The sequence below is a fragment of the Citrus clementina genome, unplaced genomic scaffold (genome assembly GCF_000493195.1).
Source record: "Citrus clementina cultivar Clemenules unplaced genomic scaffold, Citrus_clementina_v1.0 scaffold_2, whole genome shotgun sequence".
Taxonomy (NCBI): Eukaryota; Viridiplantae; Streptophyta; class Magnoliopsida; order Sapindales; family Rutaceae; genus Citrus; species Citrus x clementina.
The window spans coordinates 32416288-32436007 of record NW_006262688.1 but is presented as its reverse complement, the minus strand read 5'-3'; the positions used below and the strand labels follow the sequence as shown (position 1 = coordinate 32436007).

The following is a 19720-nucleotide window of genomic DNA, read 5'->3' as shown; positions in this document are numbered from 1 at the left end:
TAATTTTAATTTGAATTATGTAAATAAAAATTTATTAATAATAGCAACACAAAATGAAACATTATAATTGATAATATAGTACAAAATTAATATTTTCTTAAAATAAAATATTTATTATTATTATTAATAAATAAATATAATAATATTATATTTTCAAATAAATATAGAATATAGTAATATTATTAATTCTCTATGAGTATAATAATATTATTTTTAAGTAATTTTAACTTATAATCAATCTAAATTATTATTTTTAACTAAATGTAATAATATTATATTTAAATATGTTTAATGTTATTATTTTAATAAATTTAATTTATAAAATAACATACTAATATTATTTAAATAAATATGATATTATTTATTTTATTTTAAATATAAAAGTAACAAGGAAAGAGAGGGGAGTAGATTCCCACCCCCACCTCTCCCCATAGGAATGAGAATCTCACTCCCCACTCCAAAATTAAGTGGGGCCCAAGGAGTGGGATTCCCACTCCTAACTTAAAAATTGTAAGTAAATACTGGAGTGTAAGAAATTCACACTCCTCATTCCTACTCTAAAAAATAAACACTACATAATTGTCTTTGCACGACAAGACTAATGTTGTATACTAAATGTGTATAAATACTATCTAAAAGTGTAATGAAATTATACAAGCCATTATACAATTCTCTTGTCTCTTCCTTACTTTCGTGGTGTTAGAGCCATCACTCTTATGAGCATAAATATGACCGGTCTTTCTTCTTCTTCTTTAAACCCTGATTCCTTATCTATAAATCCCACCAAACCTCTGACACTCAATAACCAATTGCTATATATTTAGCTTATTTAACTAACTCGGCTTAACAAACTAACAACTCAATTATGCTATCTTAACACTAACAATGCTATGGTTATTTAATAAAGCCCCAACTGGATTTTTTCAGCAATATATGTACATATAGGCAAGTACAACAATAGCACGTTTGCTAATATTATTGTGAACTAATTCCAATTCACAAACCACGGTAATTAAAAGAATAACAATACAATAATAACACGAACTCGCACATACATCACATTCCAAGCTATTCCGCGGGCTTCAAAATTCTGTCAAACAGTTGGCAAATTTAAATTACGTACTAATTACTGAGTAGAAACCAATGTGGTAGTACCCATTCGAGCCTCTATATTAAAATCTATTTTATCAATTTAAAACATTAAATTATTGATTGAAATGTTAATATTTAATTAAAAAAAAAAGAGAAATCCTCCTAGTAAAATAATTTTATCGACCCCTTGGAATTACTTATATATTGTAATGAATCATTTTTATCAATGTAGACTGATTTATTTCTTTATATAATCTAATTTTTATGTCATACGATAGCAACAATTTTTGTGGCCCCGTGCTAATTGCCAAAAGACTCCAAAATTCTAATCGAGGTTGATTTGGATGGGCCTAAAGCGCACAAAAAAAAAAAAAAATTAGGCCGAATTTAGAGATTTAATCAAGTCCCTGAACTCATCCCGATATTAAAAATAGTTAAAAATTCAAAAAAAAAAAAGAATAAACCATAATTTCTAATTTTTACTCTTAGTATCTCGCATCTCAAAAAAAAATTAATTAAAGAAAAATGGAAAAATTGGTCAAAAAATGAAAATTTTTTTTTCAATACACTCTTTGTTTTATAACTTTGCTTCAGTAGTTTTCTCGTGGATTTGAAAGCAAATTGAATGAAAGAAAATAAAAGTATCAGCATTGATCTTGTTTTTGTTGACTTTTTTTTTTCTTTTTTTCCTTTGCTTTTGAAACAAAGAAAACATCAAAACTTTGCAAGACCCACTATGTAAATACATCTGTAAAATAAGATTGAGTAGAGTTTTTGGTAATTCTTTGGCTGTTTTGATAATCTTTGGCTCTTGTAAATATTGGAATTGTATTTATGTTTTTTTTTTGTTTTTGGTTTTTATGTTTTTCTAGAATGTGTTTGTTGTATGTTTAGATGTTGTAAAAGTATGTAAAAATAATCTCTTTTCATGTAAAGACCTATCAACATTTTCTCTTTATTGAGAGAATTGGGAATCAAACTCTTATTTTATCCCCCCCACATCATTTGGATATTTTTAGAGAATATCTTCGATTCATCCCAAAATAATAAATTTCATGTATGGAACATATTCAGGATCACTATAGATTTTGAGATAAGGCTCTAGATCAGGATCCTTACCCCAAACCCCTCCCATTATCATCACTATGTATAATGTACTTCAAATTTCACCAACTTGTAATTTTGTAATTACAAATTTACAATGTATCAATAAAATATGAGTCAATTTCATGAAAATGGAGGGGGTGGGTGCAACTAGTGGGAACAAGAAAAAATTAAAGTACCGTGGGGATATTCGGATCATTTAAATTCAGGCCAGTAACCCGATCCAATTGGGCCCAAAAAGAGAGAAACGTTTTAATTGCCCTCGGTGGCCGCCAGATCTGATTTCAAATGAATTCAAAATTTTAACTCGCGCTCCCAAGCACTCCCGTTCCTTTGCAAACCCTAACGTTCCAAAAAAAAAAAAATTCAAAAAAGGAAGCTATTCAAATTTCAATAATCGTAATTCTTCTTTTGCATCATCTACCTTGAGTTTCTGAAATTAACGGTGAAGATCGAAATTGGATTATGCAAGTTTTGGAGCATTCCCAATAATCGCCCCGAGCTTGTTATTGATTTGCTCAGATATGGCGTCTCGTAACCAGAACAGACCTCCTCGAAGCCCATCTATTGTAAACCCTTTACTCTTTCAATTTCAATTTTCTTTTCATTTGATTACTCAAAAAATTGAAGAAAAATTCATTCTGTTTTTTTCAATTTGTAAATTCAAAATTGTAGTTTCTATAACATAATCTTTAGGTGATTTCTTGGTTAATTTGTTGTCTTAAGTTATATGCTTTGGCTAGTGTTGTGTTTAGTCTCTGTGCTTTGATTTTTTTTGTAGAAGAAAGAGGGTACAGATGATGTTCCATTTGATAAGAGGAGGAGGATAGGGGCAGGAAGAACAACGGGGGCCACAAGTACTGGAACTGGACGTCCGCGGCAGGCATTTGCTGTCGTTAATAATAGGCAAGATGTATCGGCAGCAAGTGATATGGCAAGCACCGAGGGTTCAGATTGTGGGAGTATTGAGTTTACAAAAGAGGAAGTTGAGGCTTTGTTGAATGAGAAGCCGAAAACAAAAAAGTTTGATCTTAAGGTTTGTTTTTTGTAATTCAATTTGTTTGTTTGTTTTTGTGTTTTGGATTCTAATTAGTTCAATTTTGTTGTGGTAGGCAAAAATTGAGCAAATGACTGAGCATAACAAGAGGTTCAAGCTTTGCATCAAATGGTTTCAGCAAGTTGATGAAAACCATGTTCTTGAGAAGCAAAAGATTCAGAGTGCATTGGAGTCTACTGAGAAGAAATTATCTGATACTGGTAATGTGAATTTTCTTACCTTGTCTTGTGTACCCTATGTTGCCAGATAAAGCATTTTATGTGACTCAGTTTTGGTGCTATTAGAAATGGAGATGAAGAATAGGGAGAGTGAACTGAATGGAAGTATTTTAGACTTGAGGCAAGAAAATGCCCATTTGCGAGAGAAAGTTGCAAAAGAAGAATCAGAAAAGCTGGTATGATTATCATTCATTGGATGTTAGTGGTTTATTCATTTCTTAGAGTTATTAATTAATTTAATTATATTTTTTGACAATTAGGATGCAATTGAAAATCATAGAATAGAAAAGGAAGCTAGAGTTGCTGCTGAAAAGTTACAAGTTTCTCTCTCAGAACAGCTTGAAAAAGCTCATCAAGACATTGCAGCTGCCAACCAGAGGGTAATAATAACTGGTTTTTATGTCTTTTGCTTATTTATCTTGCTCTTCTTTGAATTTAGTAAGTTCCTTAGGTAGAATCATCTAATGTTTTCGACTTCGTTTTACACTGTAGGCTGTCTCTCTTGACGATATGTACAAACGGTTACAGGAGTATAATCAGAGTCTACAACACTACAATGCTAAACTTCAATCTGATCTTGAAACAGCTAATGAGGTGAATAAACGTGTAGAAAAGGAGAAGTTGACCATAGTCGAGAACCTAAGCACCTTAAGGGGTCACAATAATTCGTTGCAGGAGCAATTAGCTTTGTCCAGAGTAAGTTTTTAGGGTGTTGATATTTATCTAACTTTGAATCAACAACAATTTATTAGGACTACATTCTTATAACTATTTTTCTTCCCTTAATTTTTTATTTATACTTACTGTTTTGTCATACATTGTCTTGTTTCAGGCTTCACAGGATGAAGCTACTAAACAGAAAGATTCATTAGTTAATGAAGTCAGATGCCTTCGCGGTGAATTGCAACAAGTAAGAGATGATCGTGACCGCCAAGTAGCACAGGTGCAGACTTTAACCGCTGAAATAGTGAAGTATCAAGAAAGTACTGGAAAATCCTTAATGGAATTGAATTCCTTGACTACAAAATCCAAATCATTGGAGGTTTGTTGCTATATATTTTAAGTTTGTGTATTTATAAGTTTTATGTAGATATATTTTTTGATGGTTATATTTATGACATATTGGCTTCTTTCACAGGAGACATGTTCATCCCAAAGAGAGCAGATAAGGATTATGGAGATTCAGCTAGCTGCTGCAAATGAGAAACTCAAGGTAAATTAATTGTTTTAAGTGTAAAAATTGTGGCTTACGTATTGGTTGTTATCTTTATATCATCTGTTTATTCTTTGTTGTTAATTGCTTGTTTCACATTGCTAACTGTAATAACACACTTTTGCTTTTTCTAGATGGCTGATTTATCATCTATGGAAACAAGGGCAGAATTTGAGGAGAAACAGCGAGTAGCACAAGAACTACAAGAACGCTTGGCAGAGGCAGAACATCAACTGATTGAAGGAGAGAAATTAAGGAAAAAATTGCATAATACTATTTTGGTACTGCTCTTTTGCTCATACTTTTTGTTGTGTATTTTGCAAAAGTCATAATCAGCGATTTTCTATTGCAGGAGCTAAAAGGAAATATTCGAGTGTTTTGCCGAGTACGTCCTTTGTTACCAGATGATGGGGTTGGAGCAGATGCTTCGATCATTTCTTATCCCACATCTTTAGAATCTCAAGGAAGGGGCATCGATTTGATACAAAATGGTACGTGGTATTATTATCATATTTTTTAACATTTAGTTTTTTTAACTCATTTCTTATCGTACCTTAACTTTTTTATTATATTATGAGCAGGGCAGAAATTTCCCTTTACGTTTGACAAAGTTTTCAATCATGAAGCTTCGCAGCAGAATGTCTTTTTAGAAATATCACAGTTGGTACAAAGCGCCCTTGACGGTTATAAGGTGACAATTTCGTATTTACCTCTTAAAAATCGAACAGAAGTTGTTCATTGGACCATGGTCTTGGTTGAGAGATAATAGCTAATGTTTTGGTTTAAAAACTTGAGTAAGCTCACTGATTTTCCCGTTGATGATCAAGCTCTTTATTTTAAAGGTCCATCTTAAGAAGTCCTAATTGAAGGGTGGGGTTAGTTGTATTTGGTTGTTGTGGCTGTTGTTGGATATGGGTATAGTTTCATTGGCAATGCTAACATCTTAATTTTTGCAAACAATAATTTTCTGTTATTGCTTATCTATTATGAAAATTTGTTAAAGTCCTATTAGAAATTGCATAGAAATAGAAACTGAAATTTAATTGTCACATGAATTTATAACTTGTCTTTAATCTTTTGTGTGATGTATTCTTTATGCAGGTCTGCATATTTGCTTATGGTCAGACAGGCTCTGGTAAAACATATACTATGATGGGTAAGCCAGAAGCACAGGAACATAAAGGGCTGATTCCACGCTCATTGGAGCAGATATTCCAAACCAGTCAGTCCCTTTTAGTACAGGGCTGGAAGTTCAAAATGCAGGTACACACAGTCACGGCATTTTTAATTTTTTGATTTAACAAGTGTTTATTAAACTTTTAACTTCATTTCTAAATATTGAAGGCCTCAATGTTGGAGATATATAATGAAACTATCCGTGATCTGTTGTCCACAAGTCGAGCTGGTGGTTCAGATTTGACACGTACGGAGAATGGTGTTCCTGGAAAGCAGTATGCAATTAAACATGATGCAAATGGAAACACTCATGTCAGCGACCTTACGATTGTTGATGTCTGTAGCATATCAGAGATTTCATCGCTTTTAAGGCAGGCTGCACAGAGCAGGTAATGCCTTAGCAGATTTTTTTCTATTTTCTAAAATGCATTATTTTCATTAGGTAATGGGAATACACAATATTTTTGTTGATTGCTTAACTGAGAACAGAGTAAAATTATTGAAACTTTCGTATATATTTATATTTGTTTTGGCTAGGTCTGTGGGCAAGACTCAAATGAATGAGTATTCATCAAGAAGCCATTTTGTCTTCACGTTACGAATATTTGGAGTAAATGAAGTACATTCTCTTGTAACACTACAGTCATTTTTCTTTATTATTTTTTAATATATTGTTGACATATCTCCTCTTGCTTTGCTAGGCAACTGAACAACAAGTACAGGGTGTCTTAAACCTCATTGATCTAGCTGGAAGTGAGCGATTATCAAGAAGTGGGGCGACCGGTGACCGTTTGAAAGAAACTCAGGTATCTTTTACGTAAAATATCTTAACTTCAGCCTTTGGAATTTCTTTTTGTGTTTGCCATATATGTTATTCATGTGGTTTTTATGATCATGCTGATGTTTCTACACAATCAGGCCATAAATAAAAGCCTGTCATCATTGAGTGATGTTATATTTGCCTTGGCAAAGAAGGAGGATCATATTCCATATAGGAACTCGAAGCTGACATATCTTCTTCAGGTAAGGCGGATTCGAAACAGCTTTGACCTTGTGTGTTCTGCATGTTTTTAATTCATAATCACCGACATTTTCCTCAAGACTTCTGAGAGGAAGAAAATAGATTACATTAGTTAGAGAAACCAATATTATACCACACTCAGTATGTGGTAAACATATCATTTGTACTTTTCCGTAGTTAGTTTATCACCTAATAGAAAATTCTCCTCTCCATGTCCATAACACCCACATCTAAAGCAGTGGAGGCCTATCCCTTCATACAATTTGAAATCACAAGAGTTTTTGTGTATGGTAGAACCTCAGAAGTAGTAAATACGAAAGTAATTATTACTGCTATCTTATAATTTTGTATCCGATCCTTTATCACTGGGAGCATTAGTGAGCATATAGAGCTCATTCTTTGATTGTTTGTCCTCAACATCTTTTAATACAGTATTCTTAATGAAGCTTGTAAAAAGCAAAATTAAGAATATATGGAAAGATTCTTGCCTTTCTTTCTCAGAGAAAGCGGCGGGAATATCTGCAAGAATCGTCTCGTAAATTTTTTTTTTATTGGAATCAATTTGTCTTTCTAACTTGTGTTTCGTATTTTGAACAGCCGTGTCTTGGGAGAGATTCTAAAACTTTAATGTTTGTTAACATCTCGCCTGATTCTCCGTCCGTTGGTGAGTCCCTTTGCTCTCTACGGTTTGCTGCGAGAGTCAATGCCTGCGAAATTGGGGTTCCCAGTCGCCAATTGACTTTGAAGGCTGCTGATTCTCGGTTGAGTTATGGTTGAAATACTGACGTGTTTACTTTGTCATGTTCATAATGACTGTGTCCGACATGCACTGGAGTGGGTTGTCATGGTGAGATTATAGGATCTTAATTTTGCTTTTCATTGCATGATAGTTAATTTATTGGCTTATAAAGGTGACTATTGTTTGTTGTATGACAAAGTTCATCAGTTGATGAATACAATTTGAAGGTAGAACTGCGGAAGCAATTTCTGTAATATGTACTTTTATTGATAGTGAAATTGAGTCCTTTTCACTATGTTATTTTGTACTTTTTATTTTTTTTTTGGAAATTATAGCTATATATCTTTAAATGACACCCGTATCAAACGTGTGTGAATATTTTTCAAGTGTATCACTCGTATACTCTAAGTTGACAAAACACTTCTGTCGTTCACCATTCCATTAATTTCTGTTAGAAAGTTAATAGAATTGTGATAAATTGATTATTTTGTCCTTGAAACTCAAAATGAGGTAAAAAGATAAATTTATCCAAAAAACTAAAGTAAATATTTAGTACACATTTTTTTTTTGTTTTGTTATTAACAATATATTTTTTGATTAAAAAATGAATTATTAATGGTACATATTATTAATAATTATCCATAAAAAATATTCATATTATATCATAAAAAATTATTAACAACATATTATTTATAATTATACATATTATACCATAAAAATTTTCAGTTGGAGCTTGGAAGAGTAGATTTTCAAAAATTTGGGTTAAATTTTGGAGGAGTAGATTCGATTGTAAAATAATTTTTTTAAACAATTATTAACAATTATCCGATAGGTGGAATGACATGTTATTTTTATCAATATATATCATATGACATGTTATTTTTTATTAGGTAAATGAGATGACATGTCATTTTTTTTATCAAAGTTTTGTCAGTTTTAAAAGATTAGATTACCCTTATGATGTCAACGCTTGCAAACGAAAGTTAACCGAATGGTAGACGGTAGAAGTATTTTGTCAATTTAGAATATATGAGTGATATACTTAAAAAATATTCACACACGTTTAATACGGGTGTCACCTAAAGACATATGACTAATAATTTCCCTTTTTTTTTTCTCTCGGAGAACTTTTGCCTATTTCTGTGGAATATAAATACAGTTGCGCAGATATTTTCTTAAGAAAAGTCCTTCAGTGGGCGCCGATGGTTTTTCTTATTATTACTATTTTTTTAATATTCGAATGATTGGGCGATGAATGTCGAGCAATAATTTCCTGTTGCTCCTTATCCTACTTTTTAAAATCCAATATTTTATTGTGAGCGTATGCCCCAATTTTGTGATTTGTTTTTCTTAATAAAGTCGTCAGGGAGAAGTTGTCCTGAACAAACTCAATGGTTCTAATTTTCACTTTTGAGCTAGAAAGCCAGTTCCATCAAGTGAAGTTGAAGAAAAACAAAAATATTTTGTTAATTTTGTATAACAAACACACCCAATATGAAAGTGGGACCAAACCTGATAAGGACGGTATGAGAAAGAGAGTGGGGTCCATTCATAAGCCATTCATATTTCGTCTAATGATCTAGAACCCGAAGGTGATCTGTTGTTACTCACACCGAAGTCCGAACCAATATCTTTCTGTCTATTTCCAAACCCTAGAAGAGGAAGAAGAAAGACATGGAAGCAGCGGCACAGGAGCAGCAGAATAAATCGAGAGTTGTGAAAGTAGATTCAGTTGAATCTTGGGAAACTTTTGTCTCCCAAGCCAACAATCAAGGCTGCCCTGTGCGTCAATGTTCTTCTCACAATCCTTCAATTTTCATATCAAAACGTCATTCTATCGATAACACTGTCTCACTGATTATTATTGCAGGTAGTTGTACACTTTACTGCTATTTGGTGCATGCCTTCTGTGGCCATGAATCCATTATTTGAAGAACTGGCCTCAGCGTATCCTGATGTCCTGTTTCTTTCTGTTGATGTTGACGATGTCAAGGTAATTTTTTTCCCCCTCCACTATATAATGTTATATTCATTTCACTTTGTTACTTTTTTCGCTATTTATGTTGTAGTTCGTAGAATGTTTCGCCACAGAACAGATGCACTGTCTATTGGGTATGTTTTCATTTTGATTGGGGAAGTGATTTTCACAGTCAATTTTGATATGGTTTCTCCGCCATAGTTTGATAAACTGACTAAATGGGTTATCTTTTAAATATACGCCTACTAGGTGACAACATGCAAAGCTGATGATAAGTATCTGCCTTTTAGATAGAGATAGGTTGCTATATGACAAGTAGCAACCATTTTCCTTCCATTCCCATAGCTATATTATATATGAGCAATTTCCATTTGCTGCTCTAGGATATTAGATTGTTTTCTTATTTCTATATATTTTAATGTAAGTTCTTACATACATTTTTTGAATTCACAGATTTTAGGATTTTTTTTTTTTTTTGTGTCATTACAGACATGGTTATAGATTTTAAAGTTCAGATTTGCTGTAATGCTGCTATGTATTATAAAATGCTACCAAGTAGCAACTAAAGTGTTTTTTTGAGTAGGACAAACCGAAAAGCAGATATTATAATTATTTTACTCTATAATTAATTTTTTTTGCAATTTTCACCAACTGATGAGTTCTAAACAATTTATAATTTTTCAAGTTTCCTTCTTATCCATGGTTAATTTGAGAATCTTTCATTACCAAGTGTCATGAAAGTTAGGTGATCATAACCACCTAATAAAAACCATATTTTGAATGCGGTGTTCATGTTTTTGGATAAATCTTTTACCTGTTAAAGTTAGGGGTCTTGCTAACTACCCAAAATCAAGTTTTCTTGTATGACTCAGTTGTTGCTTGTCAAATAACTAGGGGTCATGGGAAACTACTTTTGGGTCAACTATAAGTTACATGTAATGTAACTTAACAGCTGCCTTAGAGTTGACAAGGTAGTTCATGAACATTGTTCAATCTGTCTGTAATAACTATGTGATAAAGAGAGGCCCAGTAAATTAATGCTTGATTGTTTGATTCTTATTCTGTGATCTTTCTGCCTGCTTGGTCAGGATGTGGCGTCTAAACTGGAGGTAAAGGCCATGCCAACATTTTTGCTGATGAGGGAAGGGGCTGTAGTTGACAAGCTAGTGGGTGCCAATCCAGAAGAGATAAGGAAAAGGATTGATAGTTTTGTTCAATCCATTCGTGTATATGTAGCCTAGTAACATCAGATTGCTCTGTGGTTTTTGTACATAGCTTGAACCTGTGAAATATGTGGTTGTGCTTCTTTTTTGCATTAAACAGGTTTGTTAAGTTGTTTGATTCTGGCTTTCAAGTGTTTCGATTACAATCCGGAATTGTGTAATGAACCTGCTTTTGTTTTGATATTTTACCCTACCCAGTTGTATTACATACATTTCACAATAAATTTATCAAAGTTGGTTGTGTAACCTCCGTTTGATGACTGAATTTTGGGTTATCGACGTGCATACTTTGCATGTACCATAAATGAAATTTTTTTATTTCTGCTCATAAGGTTTAAATTATGGGATTATGTGCTGAATTAGGCTTCTGTAGTCATGTCGGTGTTTGCTTAATTTTGCTAAAAAGAAAAAGGCTTGCGGCTTGCAAATTATCGATAAAGATTATAATCTCTTTTCATCAGCTTGTCCTTATCCAAATAATTTTTAACAGTTCGGATGTGATGTGAATAATTTCCTTACAGTATAATGCCGTAGTATACGTATAATAAGGCAATCTCTATCTTACATGCATGTAAGATACACTCCCCTCACATAAATAGTATATGTGTGGGATCCACATACTATTCATGTGAGGGGAATGTATCTTACATGCATGTAAGATAGAGGGATCCGTATAATAATGGTTTATATATCTAACCATTTTCAGTCACCCACCCTCCGTCTCTGATGCAATGTACTTATCCAAGAATAGGAGTGCAATCAGGGGGCTTATTCACAATTGCGTAAATGGAAATGGGCTACCGCTTGAAGGCCCAACATCTATTTTCGTCTCCATATTTAATTAAATTAAAGAAATGAAAAAATAAAAATGAAGACAATGCTGCGTTGCTTTCTTTCTTTTCTTGTGGTGGTGGTGGAAGATCATGTGGGGTGTGTCTCCCTCTCAGAAAATCCTTTTTATTCCACTTTCTCATTATTCTTCTATATCTTTTTCGCCATCAAACGAACCAACCCAGTTCACTCGTTCCACTTTTATGATCTTTTTCATTCCTAAGGCACGCCGTTTGACTCGTAACATCATCATCACATTGCCATTGCCAGTGAGACACAGCCGGATTATAACGGTGCAGGAGATATGTCATCACCCTATAATTCCAACTGGATATTCGATTGTGGTTTGTTAGATGGCATTGGAGTCTCTGGTGGCGACCTCCCCTCCCTTGATCCTCCGGAGGTTCTTTGGTCTTCTTCCACCTCAAATCCTCCTCTCAGGTATCCATGCATGCGGTGTTATTATGCGTTTAAAGTTTGTTCCTTGTTGCTTGTCAATTTTATGCGCATGCACTGGCTAGTCCTAAAATTTAGCTATTTCATTGTTAGTTACTTTTAGCAACAATGCCGGATGAGTATGTATGGTCTTTGTTTTAATTTTTAGGCGTTTATTTCACTTGTAATGGTCGGCAAGGTTAAGTCGTATTATTGGACCAGTACTAGAAAATTTGATCATGTTACTGCTATTTCAGATAACTTTGATTAATATAAGTAAAATCTATGTTATGTCATTGTTTCAAACAAAGTGTTAGGCTTGAGAAAGGCAGAGGAAATTAAAGAAAATGAATGATGATCATTTTTTTCTATTGATGTATTTAACGGGGATGTGAAAATGATATTTAATATTAATTTCATACATTTAGTTAGCTAATGTAATATGAAAGAGAAGAAACTGTTCAGAACCATTATACTATTTCACTTCTTAAATTCCTATTAGTATGATAATTTTGATTTTTTTTTTTATCATCGTCTGACGTGTTTGATCACTTGATTATGCATTTGTGTTGACACTCCTATGTGGTTTCTCTATTCACTTTTTCGAAAGAAAACTTAAATGCATTACCATCTTATCTTGTTTTGCTTTATACTTATTTTGAGGGGCTAGAAAACTTCCACTTGTTTTTGTTGGGATTATGTGGTCTCTAGGGCATAATAATTTATGCTTTAAAGACATACTCATGTATTTCTTATCATTTTAACAGTGCGGAATTCGATGATTCCTTTGGCAATTTGGATGCTTTCAAGGAAACTGGCTCCAGGAAAAGGTACGTAGGTGCTTATGTTCATCTGTTAAGAGTTACTATATAGCTGCTCTGTATAGGCAGTGTTGTCATTGTTGGAAAATATTTGTTGTGCTGTCCTTCTCTTTATGCTTTTGTTTTTTTCATGTTTCAGTTTTTATTGAATGATTCTATGCCAGGGTGAGATCTGGATCCTGCAGTGCATCTGGTTCTAAAGCTTGTAGAGAGAAAATGCGAAGAGATAGGCTGAATGACAGGCATGCCCTGAATCTATAGAGCTTTTGTTTCTCTCCCTCTCTGTATTATGTACTGAATCTGGCTTTATCTTAAGGTTCATGGAATTGGCTTCTATTCTGGATCCTGGGAGGCCTCCTAAAATGGACAAGACAGTTTTATTGGCTGATGCTGTTCAGATGGTGACTCAACTGCGTGATGAAGCTCAAAAACTTAAGGTGTCAAATGAAAATCTGTTGGGGAAGATCAATGAATTAAAGGTGTGCTTCAATTTCGTTATCAGTTGCTCTTCTCAGATTGTTGAGTGCAATGTGAGTGCTTTACTAGGCAATTGAATGAGATAGAATTAGTACTAAAGGAACACTTAAAATTTGAAGGGAGAGCCTTGGTGCTATAGGATCAGTAACATAGGATTTAAGAGATTGCGGAAATAAGCATCTTTTTTCTGTTTCAGTGTTTTCCTTTGGATAAAAAAAATAGATTCTGTCATAGATTGTGTCTGTTCATTCAGTTCTTGTTAGGTTATGTTGAATAGGCTCTGTTTTGTAGTGTGAGAAGAATGAGCTTCGTGACGAGAAACAGAGGCTAAAAAATGAGAAGGAAAATCTTGAGAGGCAAGTAAAGGCCTTGAGTTCTCAGCCTGCCTTCTTACCTCATCCTCCTCCAGTCCCGGCTCCATTTTCTGCACCAGGTCAAGTTGTTGGTGGCAAATTGGTGCCCTTAGTTGGCTATCCTGGAGTTTCCATGTGGCAGTTCATGCCACCTGCTGCTGTCGATACGTCACAGGATCATGTTCTCCGTCCTCCAGTTGCTTAAATTTGCAGGCTTTTCTAGGTCTGCCTTCCCTCAGCACAAGATGCCTTAATTTGTTGATAATGAATCTTGACAGAGATCTCGGTGTTGTTTTCACAATTTTACTTGCTTTAAGTTGGGGATCTATGAGAGTACACTGATTTTATTGGGAAACTTGGAACTCATTGAATGTTCGGATAACATGTAATTCCCATTAAACAAATCTTGTTAGTACCAATTTTGACCGGTCAAACTGATGGCTTGCTTGGTCATTCTTTATCGAATGTTTTAGATGTTCGTACAGTTCTGACATTTTACTTTTATCGAACCCGGGGAAGGGATGAGAAGTTGAACTTGCTTCAAATGGCATGTAAAAGTAAAACCAATGTCTTTTTGTAAGGCTTCAAACAGCCGGTTATCTGAAAATTTAACATCTTAGGAAATTATGCCAACTGACTAGACAATGAAATGTGAATATTTTTGAAGTTGAAGATGGATGGATAGAGATTTAAATTGGAGTTATTTTTCTCTTCAAAAAGTTCCCAGTTTCTACATGCCCATCACTAAGCATATACAAACGTTACTTTTAGTAAGGGCCTATGTCCATTCAAAATTGGTAACAAAATTCAGTTCGTCTGCTGACCTTGTATACATGGTGGTTTCTAGCAGGGCAACTTGAACCCCATATAATTCCCAGATGTATAGTCCCTCCAAATATCAAGAGCTTCAAAACTGGTTATCAAGACGGTACTCAAAGCCATCACTATACTGACTGAAAATACAATGAGGGACGCCCTTCCAAATTCTTGTATAGCTTTCTGAACCACCAGCAATCCCAGAAGAGATGCAACAAAACAAACGATGGCAAAGATGAGAGCAGTTCCACTTTGCTCCATGCCCAACAATAGATATTGGAATGCTGACATAGTTGATGAGAAAAAAACCATGAAAGAACAAGTTGCTGCCGTTACCTATCATAAGAAAAGTGATAGCTTGGGTTACATACTAGCCATTGTACAATCTGGAATGAGTACATTGATACCAGAATTACCTTAGGTGCTGTCCCAATTTGAAGAAGAAGTGGACTAATAAGCATTCCACCTCCAATTCCAAAGAGTCCACCCAATATCCCCGCCAGCAGCGCCATCAATGGGAAAATGAGCTTGTTAGACGTTCCTCTCCTAGTTAAGTTTCCTATGCCCTTCACAAAGAGCTTAAATTTTAGACAAGTTATACCCTCACATAAAGGGATAAACAGTAAACATCTAATAAGATGCTTGTCAATTTTTGGCTGTAATTTGTGTTCGTTTGAGCACCTGCTGGTTTGGAGCGTGATACTGGGTGCTCTCTTTTCTACACAGGATCCATGCTGTAAATGCAATGGCTAGAGGAATTTGGAGGGATGAGAGAATCCAGTATCCTACTCCGCAAGGCTTCATGGTTATTATACCCTGCATCACGTTTTTGAATAGTCACACACCAGAACTACTGTGAACTATACATGAATAAAGAGTCAATTTCATTCAAATAATGAGCAATAAACACTTAAGTGATTTTTCTTATTTATATTTCATTCAATTGTTAAATGTATGAGCTGCTGAACCATTACTTGGCCTCTATGCTGAAATTCGTAATTATTTCAGTTATTGGTTTCTAAGATCTACGGAAAGAAAGTCCTGAAATGACAAATTATATAGGTTACATTGACCCAATTTATCTTCATACAACAGATACTCTCTATGAAACACAACCAGGCCTATGCCTAACCAGCAGCTTATCCCTTGTTTGGGAACTCAAAATTGAAGTACCTTTCTGTAACTATTCCTTCATCAACAGAAAGAGACTTTTGGAATTGATGGAACCTGGACTTTGATCAAATGCAGGCCAACAACAACCTACATATGCAGTTATACATGTAAATCTTCATATGGATCAATGATCAACATTACTTTCAGAACGACTTAGCTCATAATATAGTCCAAAGTTCCTAACTTATGTTACAACCTAGATAAAAGTTCGTATGATATACCAATATAGAATATACAGAATGGTATCACGCAGATAGAGGCAGAACAGAAATATTCTTTTTGCGATCGTTATCCATAACAAATTGAAACCACTTTAGTATATAAAATCTGCTTCCTAGTGTTGTTTTGGATGCACCAAATATGAAACTGCCAAATTCTCAACTTTGTGTCATTCTCAACTTTATGTCAAGGGTATCTTTCAGCAGGCGTCCCCGCCCCCCTCCCCACCACTAGATTGTCCCATGGCGATAGACCGATAGTGGAAACCATGGGACCATGAATCTATGGACAATTCCATAAAGGGACAGTGAAAATGCAACCACCATTATTGTACCCAATTCGTTTTCGGAGGGATTGTCCAAAGTGTATACCAGGAAGCATAATCGACGTAATTAAAAATAAAACAATGAAAATAAATGAATAAAAATTAAACGTCAATGGGTCATGAAACTGGGAAGACTAATCAAATCTTATACTAAGCTTTTTCACTTGATCATTGCTAAAAAATTTACCGTGTATATCATCATGTTTGATACGATATATATCCTACCACAACATCTGCAGCCAACAAAAACTAGATCACGCAGGTATCAGAATGCGAACAATAAAGCATACCTGCCCATCACGGTTGCCGCGAAAAAGATAAAGAACAGAGAAACAGAACCAGACCAGAACCAAGACTCCAAGTTTCATCCATGGAAAACTCAATTGGTTACTTTCATCCACACTCAACAGAGGTTCCTCATAACTTTTAACCCCTTCACTTCCATCACAATTATCATCTTTCACAATCCCATTTTCAATTTTTCCACAAGTATGATCTCTCTTCAAATTTTCTGACTCCAATTTCCAAAGAGAAAAGCCATTTGTGCAGGTCTTAAATGTAGACCAAGCAAGAAAAATAGCGAATAGAACAGTAACCAACCACTCTGGGAAAACAAGATTGCAAATAACTCCAATACTCACTCCCAACAGCATGCATGGTTCAGATAAAAGTGCTATATCATAGTCAATAAAACTCTTACCACCAATTGTCCCCAACATATTGCACATAACATTGGCAATAGACCCTCCCGTCACCATGAATGCTGAAAAACTTGTTGCAGTTCTAAGTTCCAAACCAGCCAGTATTGTTAATATAGGAATATAGAGCCCGCCACCGCCAATTCCTCCAGCACTGGATATTGAGGCGGCAATGAAGCAAAAAACTCCTGCAATTGCACTTCTTGCAGTTAGTTTCAATTTGGTATCCTGAAACTCTGTCTGGGGACTCCTCCATTGTTGAGTTCTGTTTTGTAACTGATTATCTGAAGCAGTTTGCGTTTCTTTTGCATGTGATTGCCTCAAAGTAATACAAATAGCCAGAAAAAGAGTCACCGATGTTAGGAAATTTTGAGTCTTGGATTTCTTGGAATACATGGCTCAAGAAAAATAAAATTTGCTTGGAATAGCTGGTGCTTCTGTGATTTTGTGAAAGTGAATATCAAGAGATGGTGAAGGCTGGCAGCATGTGTTAGAAAAATAACAAACAGGGAAACAAAAAGTGAGAGGACTAGATGCCTAGTGAGAGTATTATTATAGAGAATGCTGGCATTGGAGATGGATACGTAAGCCGAAGGATATGGCCTTTTCCTCTATGCAGAAGTTAATTGATCCGTTCATGAACTTTGTTATATTAATTAAACTGGATGTTTAATTTTGTTTAAAAATCTAGACTTTTTTTTTAATTTTTAATTATATATCAATTTCTAGCCCCCTGATCTCTATTTTTTGAGTAATCAATTAAGTAAAATCACTTAAAACCCATACAGTCAAAACTTACACAAAACATTTCTTTTAGTAAATAACCCATGTTACATTTAATTTACTTTAGTTTTGGTTAGGTGATTAATTGTGGTTAAAAGGATGGTTCTTTAAATGTCAGTGGCAGATTGAAATCGAAGAATAATAATAGTTCAGAAAATTTCTAAGTTATAATTTACAATCAACAAAAATAAGATAAAATTGAGTACTAAATAGGGAAAAGGACATAGAGACCTCCAACGTTTGAAGAATGAACACAAAATTTCTTAATGTTTCAAAAAAAACACTCAGACCCCCATTGGTTAACAAAAATTATAATTTTAAAGTGCAATTACCATTATACCCTTATAGCATATTAAAAAATAACTGTTCATTGTCTAATTTATCCCTATATTATTAATAAAATTACGAATATAACTTCATTACCCAATTTTTCCATTTAATTTTTGTCAAATTTTCTCTTCAAACTAAATAAATTTAATCCATTGCTCAAGAATAAAAATAAATTAAATTGATTATTAATATAATAAAAATAACAATTTAAAAGTGCTATTTTTATTATATTAGTAATAAATTGATTATTAATAACAATTTTGTTATTAATAACAATTTTTATTCAATTTAAAAATTGTTATTTTTATTATATTAGTAATCAATTTAATTTATTTTTATTCTTGAGCAATGGATTAAATTTATTTAGTTTGAAGAGAAAATTTGACAAAAATTAAATAGAAAAATTGGATAATGAAGTTATATTCGTAATTTTATTAATAATATAGGAATAAATTGGATAATGAACAATTATTTTTTAATATGCTATAAGGGTATAATGGTAATTACACTTTAAAATTATAATTTCTATTAATAAATGAGAATCTGAGTGTCTTTTTTAAAATATTAAGAGATTTTGTGTCCCTTATTTAAATATTGTGAATTCTCTACTAAATAAGTGGGCCAAACAAACCAGTGTCCTGTACTCATATGCTTATAATAACCAATGATTGGTGCAAGTTGCCTCGAAGTTATCATCTGTGGAGGGGGTCTTGTCTTGATATGTTCGAGATTTATTTATGCACCCCGTGAAGTGAAGTCATAAGAAATTTGTTGAGAGTGCACCACGTGTAAAAATGTAGTGTGGTCGAAAACTGCCTTCTCTGGTCTCAATCTGGTAATGAAAACACTCATCTCACCGGTTACCAGCCGGTTGCAGATGTCTTTCTCAAAACGCAGTGTTTGATGCCGTTCGGATTTTTTTTTATCTGTAATTATTTTAGGATATTATCAAATATGTACCTAATATTTTTCTGACATATCAGTATATCACTTAATTACTAAATTTTTTTTGATAATTATATTTTATCACCTAATGTTTCAATTAGTATCATTTTATCACTAATATTTAAAAGTGACAGAATTTTTGTTCAAAGACTATTTTATCTGTTAAACTATTTAAGTGTATAGAAAAATATTTCTCCTCTAAGGTAAAAATAATTCCTAAAAATAAAAAAATTATAAAATCAAATATTTTCAATGTCAAGACTTTGTAAATTAAATGACTAAAGAAAGTATTGCTATTTTAATATTTATATCAATTTTAATAATTACAAATCAATTATAATAATAAATTTTGATAAAAATAAATAGCTATTTTAAGAAAATTATTTTTATCCTAATTGCTTGTTCTTTTAACATTTATATTTGGCTATGTAAATCAATTTAATAAGTACATATCCATTAAAATATTTAATTTAATAATCTTAAATAATTGTATTATTTTATTGAAAATTATCAACTTATCGCCTGACTTATGGAGAAATTATCAAATTACTATATGTCTTTTATTTTTGTATTGAATCACCACGTCATTATTTTTTTAAGCAGAGTTAACTATTTGATTGTAAAATAATAATAATTGGAATATTTTTTGCTCAAATATAGTTGATAAAAACCCTTAGTGGTAGAATGAAATGG

The 19720-nt window shown here is 33.3% G+C and overlaps 4 protein-coding genes across 6 annotated transcripts; 3 read left to right on the top strand and 1 right to left on the bottom strand.

Moving 5' to 3' along the window:
• Positions 1 to 2497: 2497 nt before the first annotated feature.
• On the top strand, positions 2498 to 7881 carry LOC18051772 (kinesin-like protein KIN-14C). The gene is made up of 17 exons (XM_006449075.2): positions 2498 to 2765; positions 2978 to 3232; positions 3309 to 3453; positions 3538 to 3647; positions 3732 to 3851; positions 3964 to 4167; positions 4304 to 4513; positions 4610 to 4684; positions 4819 to 4965; positions 5037 to 5175; positions 5266 to 5375; positions 5786 to 5947; positions 6029 to 6249; positions 6398 to 6479; positions 6562 to 6666; positions 6779 to 6883; positions 7479 to 7881. The coding sequence occupies exons 1-17, from the start codon at positions 2721 to 2723 to the stop codon at positions 7656 to 7658; spliced, it is 2415 nt and encodes an 804-aa protein (XP_006449138.1). The 5' UTR covers positions 2498 to 2720; the 3' UTR covers positions 7659 to 7881.
• A 983-nt stretch (positions 7882 to 8864) lies between these two features.
• LOC18051771 (thioredoxin-like protein CXXS1) lies at positions 8865 to 11079 on the top strand. Its single transcript, XM_006449074.2, has 3 exons — positions 8865 to 9402; positions 9491 to 9613; positions 10687 to 11079. The coding sequence occupies exons 1-3, from the start codon at positions 9295 to 9297 to the stop codon at positions 10837 to 10839; spliced, it is 384 nt and encodes a 127-aa protein (XP_006449137.1). The 5' UTR covers positions 8865 to 9294; the 3' UTR covers positions 10840 to 11079.
• Positions 11080 to 11715: 636 nt separating this feature from the next.
• LOC18051770 (transcription factor ILR3) lies at positions 11716 to 14222 on the top strand. Its single transcript, XM_006449073.2, has 5 exons — positions 11716 to 12093; positions 12855 to 12917; positions 13073 to 13150; positions 13225 to 13387; positions 13677 to 14222. Exons 1-5 carry the CDS (start codon positions 11957 to 11959, stop codon positions 13941 to 13943), a joined length of 708 nt encoding a protein of 235 aa, XP_006449136.1. The 5' UTR covers positions 11716 to 11956; the 3' UTR covers positions 13944 to 14222.
• A 221-nt stretch (positions 14223 to 14443) lies between these two features.
• LOC18051769 (sulfite exporter TauE/SafE family protein 5) lies at positions 14444 to 17483 on the bottom strand. Of its 3 annotated transcripts, none has more exons than XM_024191469.1 (4): positions 16562 to 17483; positions 15212 to 15370; positions 14971 to 15120; positions 14444 to 14890 (listed from the first exon to the last, which is right to left on the bottom strand). In XM_024191469.1, exons 1-4 carry the CDS (start codon positions 17363 to 17365, stop codon positions 14582 to 14584), a joined length of 1422 nt encoding a protein of 473 aa, XP_024047237.1. In that variant the 5' UTR covers positions 17366 to 17483; the 3' UTR covers positions 14444 to 14581. The 3 variants fall into 3 exon arrangements, with proteins under 3 accessions (XP_024047237.1, XP_024047236.1, XP_006449135.1); XM_024191468.1 differs by having other exon boundaries at positions 14971 to 15132; positions 15236 to 15370; XM_006449072.2 differs by having other exon boundaries at positions 15236 to 15370.
• Positions 17484 to 19720: the final 2237 nt, after the last annotated feature.

What these genes read in the sequence shown, in the direction of transcription:
- LOC18051770 (XM_006449073.2), top strand. Translation starts at nt 11,957, where the DNA reads ATGTCATCACCCTATAATTCCAACTGGATATTCGATTGTGGTTTGTTA. An exon ending in ACCTCAAATCCTCCTCTCAG is followed by an intron (nt 12,094 to 12,854) that starts GTATCCATGCAT and finishes TCATTTTAACAG; the next exon opens with TGCGGAATTCGATGATTCCT. An exon ending in AGAGATAGGCTGAATGACAG is followed by an intron (nt 13,151 to 13,224) that starts GCATGCCCTGAA and finishes CTTTATCTTAAG; the next exon opens with GTTCATGGAATTGGCTTCTA.
- LOC18051769 (XM_024191469.1), bottom strand. Translation starts at nt 17,365, where the DNA reads ATGTATTCCAAGAAATCCAAGACTCAAAATTTCCTAACATCGGTGACT. An exon ending in TCAAACGAACACAAATTACA is followed by an intron (nt 15,121 to 15,211) that starts GCCAAAAATTGA and finishes CTCTTTGTGAAG; the next exon opens with GGCATAGGAAACTTAACTAG. An exon ending in AAATTGGGACAGCACCTAAG is followed by an intron (nt 14,891 to 14,970) that starts GTAATTCTGGTA and finishes TTCTTATGATAG; the next exon opens with GTAACGGCAGCAACTTGTTC.
- LOC18051772 (XM_006449075.2), top strand. Translation starts at nt 2,721, where the DNA reads ATGGCGTCTCGTAACCAGAACAGACCTCCTCGAAGCCCATCTATT. An exon ending in TTGCAGCTGCCAACCAGAGG is followed by an intron (nt 3,852 to 3,963) that starts GTAATAATAACT and finishes TTTACACTGTAG; the next exon opens with GCTGTCTCTCTTGACGATAT. An exon ending in GCGCCCTTGACGGTTATAAG is followed by an intron (nt 5,376 to 5,785) that starts GTGACAATTTCG and finishes TTCTTTATGCAG; the next exon opens with GTCTGCATATTTGCTTATGG.
- LOC18051771 (XM_006449074.2), top strand. Translation starts at nt 9,295, where the DNA reads ATGGAAGCAGCGGCACAGGAGCAGCAGAATAAATCGAGAGTTGTGAAA. An exon ending in CCAACAATCAAGGCTGCCCT is followed by an intron (nt 9,403 to 9,490) that starts GTGCGTCAATGT and finishes TTATTATTGCAG; the next exon opens with GTAGTTGTACACTTTACTGC. An exon ending in TTGATGTTGACGATGTCAAG is followed by an intron (nt 9,614 to 10,686) that starts GTAATTTTTTTC and finishes CTGCTTGGTCAG; the next exon opens with GATGTGGCGTCTAAACTGGA.